Source organism: Hemicordylus capensis, chromosome 8, assembly GCF_027244095.1.
Source record: "Hemicordylus capensis ecotype Gifberg chromosome 8, rHemCap1.1.pri, whole genome shotgun sequence".
In the NCBI taxonomy this organism is placed as follows: domain Eukaryota; kingdom Metazoa; phylum Chordata; class Lepidosauria; order Squamata; family Cordylidae; genus Hemicordylus; species Hemicordylus capensis.
This window is the reverse complement of record NC_069664.1, coordinates 2,555,900-2,569,714: the sequence shown is the minus strand read 5'-3', so window position 1 is coordinate 2,569,714 and position 13,815 is coordinate 2,555,900. Positions and strand designations below refer to the sequence as shown.

Genomic DNA, 13,815 nt, shown 5'->3' with positions numbered 1-13,815 from the left:
GATAAACTACGGAACGTACTGCCACAAGCTATGCTTAACAGAACCACGTACTAATGAGGTGATTAACATAGTTGCATTTATAAAGCCACCATAAACACTTATGTATGTAGATGAATTAGTAAAACACCCTTGAGAGCAGGATACTCCCTAGTCAATTAACCTATCTCCAGTTTGGCAAAATCTCTAAATCAAAATTGAGGTATTTCAGGCATCTGGTTGTGGCCACTGTGAGAAACAGGACTCTGGATGATGTGGGAGTTCTGCTGAGATCCAACTGGGTTCTTCCGTGGCTTACTCAAGATACTGCCAGAGAAAGCATTCTGTTCTCCTCTGATGATCAAACCAGACAATTCCGGAAGCAACACAATAAAATGGATCTACAGGCTTGGCAAAGCACAAGGATTTCACATTGTTTCTTGTGGATCAGGAAGGAGGATTTACCAGTTGTTGGATGACCCTCTCGACTAAGGTGGTGAAGCTGATATCGTCACTTTCACGGTTGTCGTACATGTACTTGACAAGTTTGGCAATCGTCTCTGTATCAGTCTCGGACTCAAATTCATACCCTTTGCTTTCCTGAAAGAAATGAAGACACTTAAACCAGATACTCAAACATGGTTTATCGTGATAGTTAAAGCTGCAAAACTGCTTCCTTTCTCAGCATCTTAAGAATGTTAAATATTTTGAAACATTTTGCTTACTTACCAAGAATTTTTTCAGATCTTTGTAGTTTGTGATGATGCCATTGTGGATAACAATAAATTCTGAAGGAATAGGAAAAGGAACATCAAATCAATGTCTGCAATCTTAACATGTGCTGCAAAAACAGGGAATTATTCCAGCAGGAGGAGGAGGAGAGAGATGTCAAAATGACTTCTTCAAAAACAAAATATCTTATACACAGCAAAGCCAGCAATAGAAGCTAGAAAATCCAAAACCAAACAAGCAGCTCAGAAGCACACAATATACAGATGATCTAATATACTAAAGTAAGAAGCCAGACCTCAGCCTAAGTACCATCACTTGGTTGCTTAACTTAGAGTAGACCAGCAGTATCATCTGCTGTACTCAACTGCAATACTAATGAACACATCCTATTTACAGTGCAATTTCCTAATGTAAGAGAATGTAGGCCATCCTGCATTTGGGCCATTACTCAAAATTGTTTTCTGTACAAACCGTACCAGGAGTGATGGTTGAGAACGTAACTGCCTGTTTTAACAATGCTCAGGGCAGTCTGTAATTCCATTTTGGAAATGTAATGAGCCTTTAGAATCAAGACATTTGACAGATTAATGATCTTTTATAACAGATTAATGGGAATTATAACCCATGCTTGCAACTTGGGTAATGTTTTAAAACTGCTGCTGTACTAACAGGCAGGTCTCTATAGAAATCATAACTGTATTGTTATCTAGAAACAGTCAGTGCACAATTGTAATTTGTTTAAGTGCATCATGGATTATTCTGTAATCCATGATGCACCTTTTTAAAAAGCCACCATTTAAAAGTTGTTACCATTTCTAAGGATGATACAGGTTTAAGAAGGATTGAGACCAGTCCTGTTTTTAAAGATTAAATACATTATTTAAGATGGAAGACGTGTTCAAAATGCAACTGACTCCTGGTTTCTTGCTGCTCTCTTCTTCCCATGCCAAAATGGGACATTCAGGCCCAACAGAAATGGCTTCCTAGCACTCTGCTCAACCAACCCCTCAAGCACAGGTCGTGAACTCCTCACAGCCAACAGCAGCCTCTGCTGGGCCAAAAATCAGAACCACCATCTCACTCCGCTACGTCCACAGACAAGACCAGCTGCTTACCATTGTCCTTATCCGATCGCTGCGGATGACTGTTGACAGGACTGGGCTCACCATGTGTAGCCCAGCGAGTGTGGGCAATTCCAAGATGTACATCAAACTCAATGTCCAGGTCCATATCCTGTTGTTCTATGCAGAGAAAAAAAGCAGTGGTGGTCTTCAGAGCCCCCTTTACTCTTCATAGGGCTCTGCTTGCAGCCTTTGGCCCAGGGGTACTTCTAGCTCCCTCCCCCAACTGCCATCACAGAGATGCCTGAGGGCTATCATGCTTGGGGGCGGGAGAAGAGAGACTCAGATTAGCTGCCACTTGCCCTGGTTTAAGAGTTCAACATGAGGAGATCTAGCTCTTGAAAAGTCTTTTTATGCACTGCTTAGCTTTGTCATACTTTCCATTTTTACCTGAAGATGATTACCAAATAGATTTTTTTTAAAAACTATTTTACAGGATTGCAGTGCGTTGCACATGGCAACCTGTTATGCTGTCTGAAGCAGAGGTTCTTTTCTCTGCAACATCACTGTCTTGCATTCGCACAACAGCCCTCCCCTAGTGCAACATTATTTAGAACACTTATGGGGGGGAGGGGGGATTCACTGTGCCCCAAGGTTGGCCTAAATGGCTATTGAGATCAAGAAGGAAGTTGCTAAAAATAAGAGGGGGGAAGAACTGTTTAGTGCTGTACTAACTGTTCACTTCTTCATCCAGAGCCTTCACCTTTCCCTTCTTCTTGATGAGTGCAATTTTGCAGGCATTGGCTTCCCAGTCTTTATCATTGCCTCCATCAATTCCAACTCCTAAAACACAGAAGGCGATAAAAACAATGCTCCACACCCCTACCCTACAGCATTAATAGTTCTACTTTCCAAGAGCAGTGATGCTCTTTTCCACTACTTTCCCACATGCCAGAATATACATTTATAGTGCCTCATTTATATATTTCAAAGTCAAACGTGACAATTATGATTCCACATGGAGATGTACACACTAGTTAAAATAAAATTTTGCACATTTGAAGTCTGGCAAATGTTCAGCAACTAGATTTGTAGGACATACAAATATGAATCCCCCCTCCCCACACCCCAATCATCCCCTGTTAGCCACTGGCTGAACTGCTGTGAAGTCACAGAACAGTCAAGCATTCCAACTGCTCAGGGTGATCCATGTCAGCAGTTGGAATCTTGCCCAAAGGGGAAAAGATGCATCTCTCTGGCTGGGGAAAAGCCTCTCAGAGTCTAATATTTAAGCTGCAGAATTTGTTTTCTGAACTGCCACTCTCCATATGCACACACAGTCAGAGGACAGCATTTTCCCCCCAAACTAGCTTTGGCTTTAAAAGTTCACATCATTAACATACTTGCACAGGGCCTTCACAGCACTGTACGGCCAAGAAATGCTGCTAAATTCATACATGGGATATTAGAATGCATTTCTGAATCTCAGAATTATACTAGATAAAGTTGTTCTGATTGTATATGCCCTGAAGGACAGAACAAATCACACCTAGCCTTGCTTCTGATATGCCACAGATTAAGTGGTGAGACTGTATTGGAAAGCACAGATTTTCATAAGCACAGCCATAGAAGAACGTTCACATGATAAATGATCCAAGGACCACATGAGCTACTTACCAGCAGAGTCATATCCTCTGTACTCCAGTCTCTGGAGCCCTTTAATAAGGGTTTCCAGGATCTCCCGTCTGGTCCGGGGAACATGATAGTTCAGGTAGGCAAAGATACCTGCAAAATTGATTTAGAACAGAAAGGGAAAACCAAAGACTACATTAGTCGAACTATATTTCATTTAGTAACTAAAAGTATGAACTGAAGCAAGTCTGCATAGAATTTCCGTTAGCACTGTCCAAAACTGTGATGAAGGAATTCATATTTTGACCAAAATGTTACAAGCCATAAGGAGGAAGACTATCACTTTATTGTTGCCACGGTTCTCCAAAGCAACAGCAACCTAAACATTATTATTTTATTATTTTAATTAATTTATGTGTGTTTCTTTCTCACACCACCCTATATAATTTATTTTTATATTATATTTATAATTTATATATTTATACACAACCCTGTATAAAATCTCATGGTGATTTACAATCTAATCAAACAAAAACCTAAAAATCTTATAAACAGATTAATAATAATATAAATAAAAATGTAAAACATAAACTAAAAGCCTTATAAAACAGGTGTGTTTCAAAAGTTGTTTAAGAACAACCATAGATGAAGAGAGTCTGATTTCATTTGGGAGTGTGTTCCAGAGCCTCAGGGCAACCCTAGAAAAGGCCCAATTTTGGGTCGCCATCAAACAAGCTAGTGGTAACCACAACCGTACCTCCCGTGATGATCTTAATAGGCAGCGGGAAGAATGAGGAAGAAGGCGCTCTCTGAAATACCCTGGGCCCAAGCTGTTCAGGGCTGTATAAGTTATAACTGGCACTTTGTATTTTGCCTGGAAACTAACTGGCAGCCAGTGTAGTTCTTTTAAAATAGGAGTAATGTGGTCCCTATGGGTGACCCCGGAGACCAACCTGGCTGCTGCATCCTGCACCAGTTGCAGTCTCCAATCTACGTACAAAGGCAGCCCAATGTAGAGCGCACTGCAGCAGTCAAGCCTGGATGTTACCAGCACATGCACCACTGTAGTTTGTCTCAACAAGGTCACTTGTCTCGAGAAACGGACATAGCTGGCATATCAGCCAAATCTGATAAAAAGCACTCCTAACCACTGTCTCAGCCTGAGCTATCAGGGATCAGTTTGGGTCCAGAAGTACTCCCAAGCCAATTACTTGATCTTTCAGGGAGAGTGTAACCCCACCCAGAAAAATTATTCATCAGTGTAAGTGCTTTACAAAGTTTCATAAGCAAACAAAGTTCCCTGCCTCAAGAAGTTCATAATCTAAAACCAACAGGTGGGAAGAGAAGAGAAGCAATGAAGAGATCTGAGCAAACCCACTTCACACTTCAGCCTGATTACAGCAGGAATGAAGTTTCAGGGTGTGCGCTGAAGGCCTCAAGGAAAAGGTGGTTTCAAATGAGGGATTTGAAAGGAGAGGGAGGGAAGGAAGGTCGCACCATGTGCACAGTCTTCACCCTCTGATTCTAAACAAACTGTGAAGTACCACTGAAAGAGCATATAAGGAATGTGATCAAGTTAGAAGCCACAGTTCCCTAATCTCAGCATATTCCAAACACTTTCATTTAAAAAAAAAATCATTCTCCACATTCCTGATTACTTATTAATGCATACTTTCTTTTTTTTAAGTTCCTGAGCTGGGTGTAGAAACAATGAGTAGTGGATTTTAAAGGTTGCTTCCTGACACTGCAAATGCCACTAAATTTAGGAGGGCAATTCCAAGTATATTTGTACCTAAATATGTTTAACTACTCTTTTAGTAGCTTTGAATTGCGCTATGAATAGATGTGTTGATAGGCTTGTTGATTGGAAATGAGAAACCTCTTACAGATACATCTATGGTGCACGAGTTTAAAAAAAACCACACACCATAAAGGAAAGATGCCTAAGATTATTGTATTATTATTTATTTACACAGTCAGACAGGTGTTATTGACTGGTTTGTTTTATCCAGACATCGAGTCCTTCCCAAGGACCTGGGATGCCTTAATTTTATTATCAGTGTTGTTGCTGTTATTATTATAGATCTCGTCACAGAATATAGGCTGTTCCCAGTAAAGTTGCTTTTTGTAATTGGCTGATGGTGATTTCTGTGGCCGCTATGGTGTTGAGGTGCTCTTCAAGGTCTTTTGGAACTGCACCCAGGGCGCCAATTACCACTGGGATTATTTTGGTCTCTTTCTGCCACAGCCTTTCAATTTCAATTTGTAGATCTTTGTATTTGGTGATTTTTTCTATTTCTTTTTCTTCTATTCTGCTATCCCCTGGTATTGCTATGTCGATTATTTTAACTTGTTTTTCTTTCGTCTTGACTACAGTTATATCTGGTGTATTGTGTGGCAGGTGTTTGTCTGTTTGTAGTCGAAAGTCCCATAATATTTTCACATATTCATTTTCTTCAACTTTTTCAATGTTATGGTCCCACCAATTCTTGGCTACAGGTAGCTTGTATTTTTTGCAGATGTTCCAGTGTATCATCCCTGCTAACTTGTCATGCCTTTGTTTGTAGTCAGTCTGTGCGATCTTTTTACAACAGCTGAAGAGGTGGTCCACTGTTTCATCTGCTTCTTTACAAAGGCGGCACTTGCTGTTTGTTGTGGATTTTTCGACTTTTGCTCTTATTGCATTTGTTCTTAGTGCCTGTTCTTGCGCAGCCAGTATTAAACCCTCTGTTTCTTTCTTCAAGTTGCCATTCTTAAGCCATTGCCAGGTCTCGGTGATGTCTGATTTTCCACTTATATTGTGCAAATATTGACCATGCAGGGGCTTATTTCTCCATTTTTCTGCTTGGTTCTTGACTTGTTCTTTCTTGTAGGCCTGCTTTGTTTCATTGGTGTTGAATAGTTTCTCATTCTTGACCATTTTAAGTGCATCTTCTTCACTGTCCTTTATATATTCTGCAAGGCTTCTTTTCTCCTCCTCTACTGTTTGATGGACTTGCAGCATTCCTCTTCCACCGGAGCTGCGAGGGAGGTAGAGCCTATCGACATCACTGCGGGGGTGCAGAGCATGATTGATGGTCATGATTTTCCTGGTCTTACGATCCAGCGTCTGTAGCTCTGTCTGGGTCCAGTCTATTATTCCTGCAGTGTATCTGATAACAGGTATAGCCCAGGTGTTTATGGCTTGTATGGTGTTCCCACCATTGAGTTTGGACTTTAGGATTTTTCTAACTCTCCTGATGTATTCACTTCCAATTTTTCTTTTAATTTCAGTGTGTGCGATGTTATCAGCCTGGAGAATGCCCAAGTATTTGTAATGTTCTTTCTCTTCCAGGTTCTTGATCTTGCTTCCATTGGGCAGTTCTATTCCTTCTGTTTTTGTTATTTTTCCTCTTTTCATTATTAATGCAGCACACTTGTCTAGTCCAAACTCCATTGCTACCGTATATCGCTACTGAATATACAGACAGTGTTTAGCAGTGATTCAATTTCTGACTGGGACTTTCCATACAACTTCAGATCGTCCATGTACAGCAGATGGTTTATTTTACTTGATGTTTTAGATGTTTGGTATCCGAGGCCTGTTTTGTTTAGTATCTGTGAAAGTGGGGTCATGGCGATTACAAACAACAGAGGGGATAGTGAGTCCCCTTGGAAAATGCCTCTTCTCATGCTAACCTGTCCAAGTGTCTCACCATTGATTGTTAACTGTGTACTCCACATGCTCATTGCTTTTTAAATAAATATCTGAATGTTTTTGCTGACACCAGTTGTTTCTAAACATTTTCGTATCCATGTGTGAGGCAATGAATCTAAGGCTTTCTTGTAATCAATCCATGCAACACTTAGATTTGTTTTTCTTCTCTTGCAGTTTTCTAAAATCATTTTGTCAATCAGCAGCTGCTCTTTTGTGCCTCTGGTGTTCGGGCAATTTCCTTTCTGTTCAACTGGAAGCTGTTTGTTAGTTAATAAGTGTTGCATCACTTCATCTGCTATTATTCCAGTTAATAATTTGAACATGGTTGGCAGGCAGGTGATCGGTCTATAATTACTTGGAACTGCACCTTTTGCTGGGTCTTTCATGATGAGATGTGTTTTCCCAGTTGTTAGCCATTGTTCAATATCACCACCTTGCATAATGTGATTGAACTGTTTTGATAGTTGTTTATGAAGGCTTGTTAGGTGTTTAAGCCAAAAGCTTATTGTACATGGACGATCTGAAGTTGTATGGAAAGTCCCAGTCAGAAATAATAATAATAATAATAATAATAATAATAATAATAATAATAATAATTATTATTATTATTATTATTATTATTATTATTCAATTTCTATACCACCCTTCCAAAAATGGCTCAGGGCAATTTACACAAAGAAATAATAAATAAATAAGATGGATCCCTGTCCCCAAAGGGCTCACAATCTAAAAAGAAACATAAGATAGACACCAGCAACAATCACTGGAGGTACTGTGCTGGTGGTGGATAGGGCAAGTTACTCTCCCCCTGCTAAATAAAGAGAATCACCACATTACGTTAAAAGGTGCCTCCCTGCCAAGTTAGCAGGGGGTTAACTTGAGATTCCACTTTTTCAGTGCTATGATAGTTTCTCCTTGGTTTCCCTTTACAATACCCACCCTTTAAGCATGTAAGCACCACACATCCTGGGATCTAAAGGTAAAACTTGGATATAATTCCTAAGAAGCACCAAGATTTATTAGGAGATGCAGAAAATAATAGCTGGACTATATAAATAATAGGACTACATTGGTCCTACATTTTCAGTACAACAAACCAGATCTTCCTTGAGGCATCAGAATTCCAAATTGCACCCTCAAAACTGCTTTTAAAATGACCTTCAGAATTGCCCATGTGTTAAAGGCATCACAATTCTCATGCTCTCTATTGCGAAGTGGGTAAAAAGGAAGAAACAAAAGATGATTAAGGAGAGAGGGGGAAAAGCTCAAATCATTCACAATATTCTACTAAATCAATATGGCTAAAAAGTTATGAAATCCCCGTTAAGGAGGAAATATCCATGTCACCATATCCAATGATGCTGGAAATAGTACCCTAGCAAAGGAGTTACACAGACTTTGTGAAGGCGAACAATTCCAACCCATGAGAATTTGTTTGGGAGACCCAAAATATAACTAAATGAAGAACACATGATTCGTTCCTCAAAGAGGAGGCACATGGTTTTCCTCCCGTGCCCTCCAGCTCTTTACTCCTCAGGAAAGTTCTGGTGCCAAAGTTGAGTCAGCTGGCAGGAAAATGCCTGGAGAGAGGGACTGAAGGGAGATAAGCAGCAGGCCAGGGAGAGGGGTCTGCACTCCTGTCCATTTGCCACTGAACACAGACCCTCCTTTTTCTACTTGAGTAGAGCAGTCCACATTTGGTGCCATCATAAGCAGCAGGAGCCTCATAATATTCTCCTTCTTGTCCAGAGTTCCACAGCATGCAAATCCTTGCAGCAGGATCGCCAGTGAGGGGGAAAAGTCTGTGGGAAAGAGACTAGGCCTGCCTAGTGATGACCCCCAACGCCAGTTAAGACACTTGGTTTTCATGATCCTATCAAATGGCAGATCTTCACAGGGAAGAATTACGGCCTCTCTGATGTTCTGTTGCCTCCCTAAGGGAGGGCCTACTCTGATTATGGTCCTAAGAAAAAAGACATTTTATTAGAGGTGTACAGACCCTTTTTAATGGCTTGGTTTACACAGTCATTCAAATCTAGGTTTACTTTGGGTTACCAACATTAGTGCAATTGTGTGAACCCCTGCCAAGGTAATTTATGGCCAGAGATGAATCTGAGATTCCCGTCTTGGCGTGCGTTCACACAATCACGCAAATGTCGGTAACCCACATTAAACCTAGATTCGAACGAGTGTGAGTCAGACCTATGTAAAGAAAAACTCAAAGTGACTTACAAACACAAAATACATTTTTAAAAAAAACACTTACATGAACTCATAATTTTAAACAGGACCCTGAGAACACAAGCTTACAACTGATGACAACCTGCTTGCCCCCAAATGCATATCCAAGCCTCCTGACACAATAAGAGGATGACCCCGAGATGGCTTAAAACAAATTCATAAGCAAAACAGTGAACTTCCAACATTAAAATCACTAAAGCGTCACTATAACCAAGAAAGAGAGAAATTTTCTCAGAAGTCTACAGAGCTGTCCAAGGTTTCAGGCAAGAGTTTCTCCCAGCCCTACCTGGAGATGCCACCAGGGTTAGGGTTACCCTAACTTGGGACCTTTTGCATGCAAGCAGGCAGGTGCGCTTCCACTGAGCTATGCCCCATTCCTTAAGACAGGGTTCTGAAACTTGAGTCTCCAGATCTTACTGGCCTACAACACCCATCATCCCCAGCTACAAAGGCCAAAGGGCATTGTGGCCAGGGATGAATGGGAGTCATAGTCCAGCAACAGCTGGAGACCTAATTCTGAGAACTCCTGGCCTAGAGGGAATCTCTTAGAGCATTCCTCACATGTAAATGCAAATCAAGGTAGACCATCCAAATGCAAACCAAGGTAGTCCCTGCTTAAAAAAGGGGACAATTCATGCTTGCTACCACAAGATCAGCTCTCCTCCCCTTCATGGCCTTCCAAGAAGAACCAATAGAGCAGAACTCCTTTGGGATGGCTTTTTAAAGCCAAACTACCTCTTTAATGGCCAGCCCAGACGTTACCCAAGGCTGTTTTCAGTACTTCTATTGCTCACATAGGAATAGAAGTAACACATGAACTTGCAACTGAAAGTAGATAAGATTAGAGACGTGCAAAACGGATCAAGCTCAAATTTATTCAAACTCGAAATGGGCCATTTCGAGCTCAAAGCAAAACACCCTTAAAATAAAGAACCTGTTTTGAGCTTGAAACGAAACAGCCTCGTTTTGACTTGAAACGTTTCAAGAGCCATTTTGAAACCTCTTTTTCCGAGGAGAGCTGGTCTACCAACTGGATTAGGCTGGTAGAGGCAGGCCAATGTGCAAAGTCCAGAGCAGAGGGCTGGTCTACCCGCCAACCCCAATCGACAGACCAGCTCTCCCCAGAAAAACAGGCCTCAAAATGGCATTCAAAACGTTTCAAGATTGATTCATCAAAACAGCCAGTTTGGCCATTGTTTCGACGAATCGATTTGAGGATTTTGCTATTTGTTTCGAATGCAAAACAAATTGCAAAATCTGTTTCGTGCACCTTCTCTAGATAAGACGGTACTGTAAACTACTGCCCCACTGACTTGCAGTCAAAAACCAGCCCCACACTGCATCAGCACTGTAAGCGGAGCTACAGCTTTAATTACCACGACACAGTTTCAGCTCATGCCAGGAACCAATTTCCTGTTCCCAGTAATGTGAGGTGTGTTTATCTTTTAGAAATGTTTGAATCAGTACATTTTCCAGTGCTCTAAATCAAATGGGATCTGATTTTGCATGTTTGATTAGTATTTAGTAAACAAAAAGGTACACAATCTATATATTTATTTCTCCTAGGTGTACCCGCCGCTAATCCCATGTGTGGCAGCTCTCACGAGAGCAGCTGCCTGGGGGATAGTGATGGGGAGACAATGGCGGTGGCGGGCCAGGCTGGCTGGCTGCCCGCTGGGAACAGGAGGTGGCGGTGGGCCAGCTGCCAAGAACAGGAGGCGGCAGGCTGGCCTGGGCCAGCCACCGCGAGGAGGAGGCGGCAGCAGCGGGCCAGCCTAGAGGTGGCGGGCCGGCCAGCCAGAAAGCACTGGGCCGGCAGAAGTGCAGATGCTCTGCGCCCGTCCCAACTAGTATTAATTTTATATGCTACATAAATATTTCAGAATGTTCCAATAGGCAGAAGTATTTGAACTGAAATATTTGATTATGAAAAATTCAGTAAATCATACTTAATGTAGTTAAATGCTATACTCAAAACAAATTCAAAGCTTTGTCGGACATTATTTTTATTGGAATACTTGCAATCATATTAAGACAACTCAACAGCATACATTTCTCTTACACCATGTCCACTTTTAAGAAAAAACAAAGGCCCTGGAAATTGCTCACATACTAACTTTAGCACAGCCAAAGATTATGCACTCAGATGTATTCTATATGGATGCCTGCTTCCTAGGGATGGTCACCTGAAAAGAAATGTTAATTACAGCTCTGAAACTGCCCACTGGTATTTTAATCATTCATAGGTTACCAATTAATTTTATTAAGCAGCATTTTTAGAAATGGAAGATGTTCTGCAGAAAGCTTTCCACCCCACATCACTGGCTCTTCCCCATGAGTAGCTTGCACCCCTCATCGGGGCAAATGTTTGACCTGCGCTAAAATCCACCTGCTCCACGGAAGGCAATAAATAGTCAAGTCATGAACGTGAGAAAAGGACCAGGGTAAAGCACTCCAGCATTTGCCATTCCCACGGCTTCCCAGAAAAGAGCAAGAACAGCGAGTACTGCTGTGGCTCGCAGCCGTGATCTTGACCCTGCAATGTTATCAGGCTTGTCGGACGTAGAACACACCCAGGACCACTTACTCATGCGAGGCACTGGTCTAAAGGACACAGTGAAAGAAGGAAGTGGGAGAGAGAAAGGCCCCAGGGAAAACACATCACGGCAGCATATAAACAATAAGAAAATAATCCATTAAATAAAATCTCTCTCTACGCACAATTCCACAGCAGTTTTGCAAACAAGTCCACAAATGTTACTAGCCAATAGGAATTCTTGCAAGTTCACCTTTGGAGTGAGCCATATGTGGCCACAAACCACCCCCACAGACCTTTGGCAAGTCCAGGCTCCCACCTCAGTCATTAGGAAGCAACTCATCACAGGTGACCAGGCAAGTCGCTGTTTGCACAGGTGTGCTACAACAACCAACTGCTGGAGTTAGAAGGGCCCTTACAAGGCCACACAACCTCCCAGGAGCTCTTACAAGCTGCCACATCCTCCTGTTTTTTAAAATAATTAATTGTTTGCTCTGCAAACTTTCCAGTGTGTTGTACTGTTTGCAATAATAATACAATGAGATTTAATATTTGCACTAACAGGTATGTAACTTCAAGAGCATTCAAATAACTGAGGGTGGCTTCAAGTGTAAGCATCTTTGATGCTACAAAAGAGAAAGTAACACATCATCACTACAGGAACACAGGAAGTGTCAGACCCTTGGTCCATCTTAGGGATGTGCACAAACCTGTTCAGAGGCCCTTTTATGGGCCTCCGAACGGGTTTGAACACCAGGCGGTTCGAAAGGGGGGCAGGAGATAACTTTAAGGGCGGGGGAGGGTGCACTTCCCCCCACTCCCTGCCACTTGCGTAAAAACCAATCCGGCGGGACAGCAGTGTACCTCCCTGCCGCCCCCCGTCCACTCCTCAGACCAGAAGTCACTGGAAGTAGCCCATACGCATGTTGTGCATGTGACATGCGCACGCACAGGCTACTTCCAGTGACTTCTGGTCTGAGGAGCGGACGGGGCGGCAGGGAGGGACGCTGCTGCCCCGCTGGACCAGTTTTTAAGCAAGTGCTGGCAGGGGAAACACAGTGGGGGGGGGAGTGCCCCCTCCCCCACCTTAAAGTTAACACCGACACACCTTTGAAGCAGCCCCCGCTGGTTCCCTGTGCGTGACATCCCTAGTCCATCTAGCTCAGTATTGTCAACACTGGCTGGCAGTGACTCTCCAAGGTTGCCGGAATGAGCCTCTCGCAGCCCTGCCTGGAGATATCAGGGGATGAATCTGGGACCTTCTATATGCAGATGCTCTTCCACTGAGCTATGACCCCAGCCCTAAGGGGAATCTCAAACTTGGTCACTAACTTAGATAAATACCCATTGTAAACAGCCAGCAATGCCTCAATCTCTCTTCTGCAAAACAAGAGAAAGATTTATTTTATTTATTGTTAAATTTATAGCCCGCCTTTCATTAAGAAAATCCCAAGGCGGCTCACAATAAAATTTAAAAACAAGTTTATTAAAAAGACACATTAAACTATTGAGCTAAAAAATATAAAAACAAATCTGATTTTTAAAAAATTAAATAAAAACACTAGCATAAAAATAGTACAAAATACAAGCAACAGTAGAGACAATAATATAAAAGCCTGGGTAAAAAGCCACGATTTGACATGCTTTCTAAAAACTGTGCTAGAGACTGAGGAGCGGATACCCACTGGGAGAGTGTTCCAGAGTCTGGGGGCAGCAACAGAGAAGGCCCTGTCCCGATGTACAATCAGTTCACAGATCACACTGTAACCAGCAACTAATGCTTGGAATTTCCTTTCAGTCCTATGGACAACCCCACCTCCCAATTTACTCTGCTAAGCCATGAAAAGCTATTACATATTTTCATCATTCCACCGTTTATAAAAATCCACTTAAGACACTGCTCAGGTTTAATTATTACAAGCAAGCAATCTTGTAAAATT

The 13,815-nt window shown here is 42.0% G+C and overlaps 1 protein-coding gene across 6 annotated transcripts in view; it reads right to left on the bottom strand.

Annotated features, from left to right (window-relative positions):
* GFPT1 (glutamine--fructose-6-phosphate transaminase 1) overlaps nt 1–13,815 on the bottom strand; it is a 47,752-nt gene that overhangs the window by 27,806 nt on the left and 6,131 nt on the right. For all 6 annotated transcript variants that reach the window (XM_053269644.1, XM_053269645.1, XM_053269647.1 and 3 more), the window contains exons 2-6: nt 3,447–3,554; nt 2,505–2,612; nt 1,824–1,949; nt 706–764; nt 442–576 (exon numbers count right to left, since the gene is read on the bottom strand). In XM_053269644.1, the coding sequence (XP_053125619.1) occupies nt 442–576; nt 706–764; nt 1,824–1,949; nt 2,505–2,612; nt 3,447–3,554 (536 nt within the window). The remainder of the gene's footprint in view (nt 1–441; nt 577–705; nt 765–1,823; nt 1,950–2,504; nt 2,613–3,446; nt 3,555–13,815) is intronic.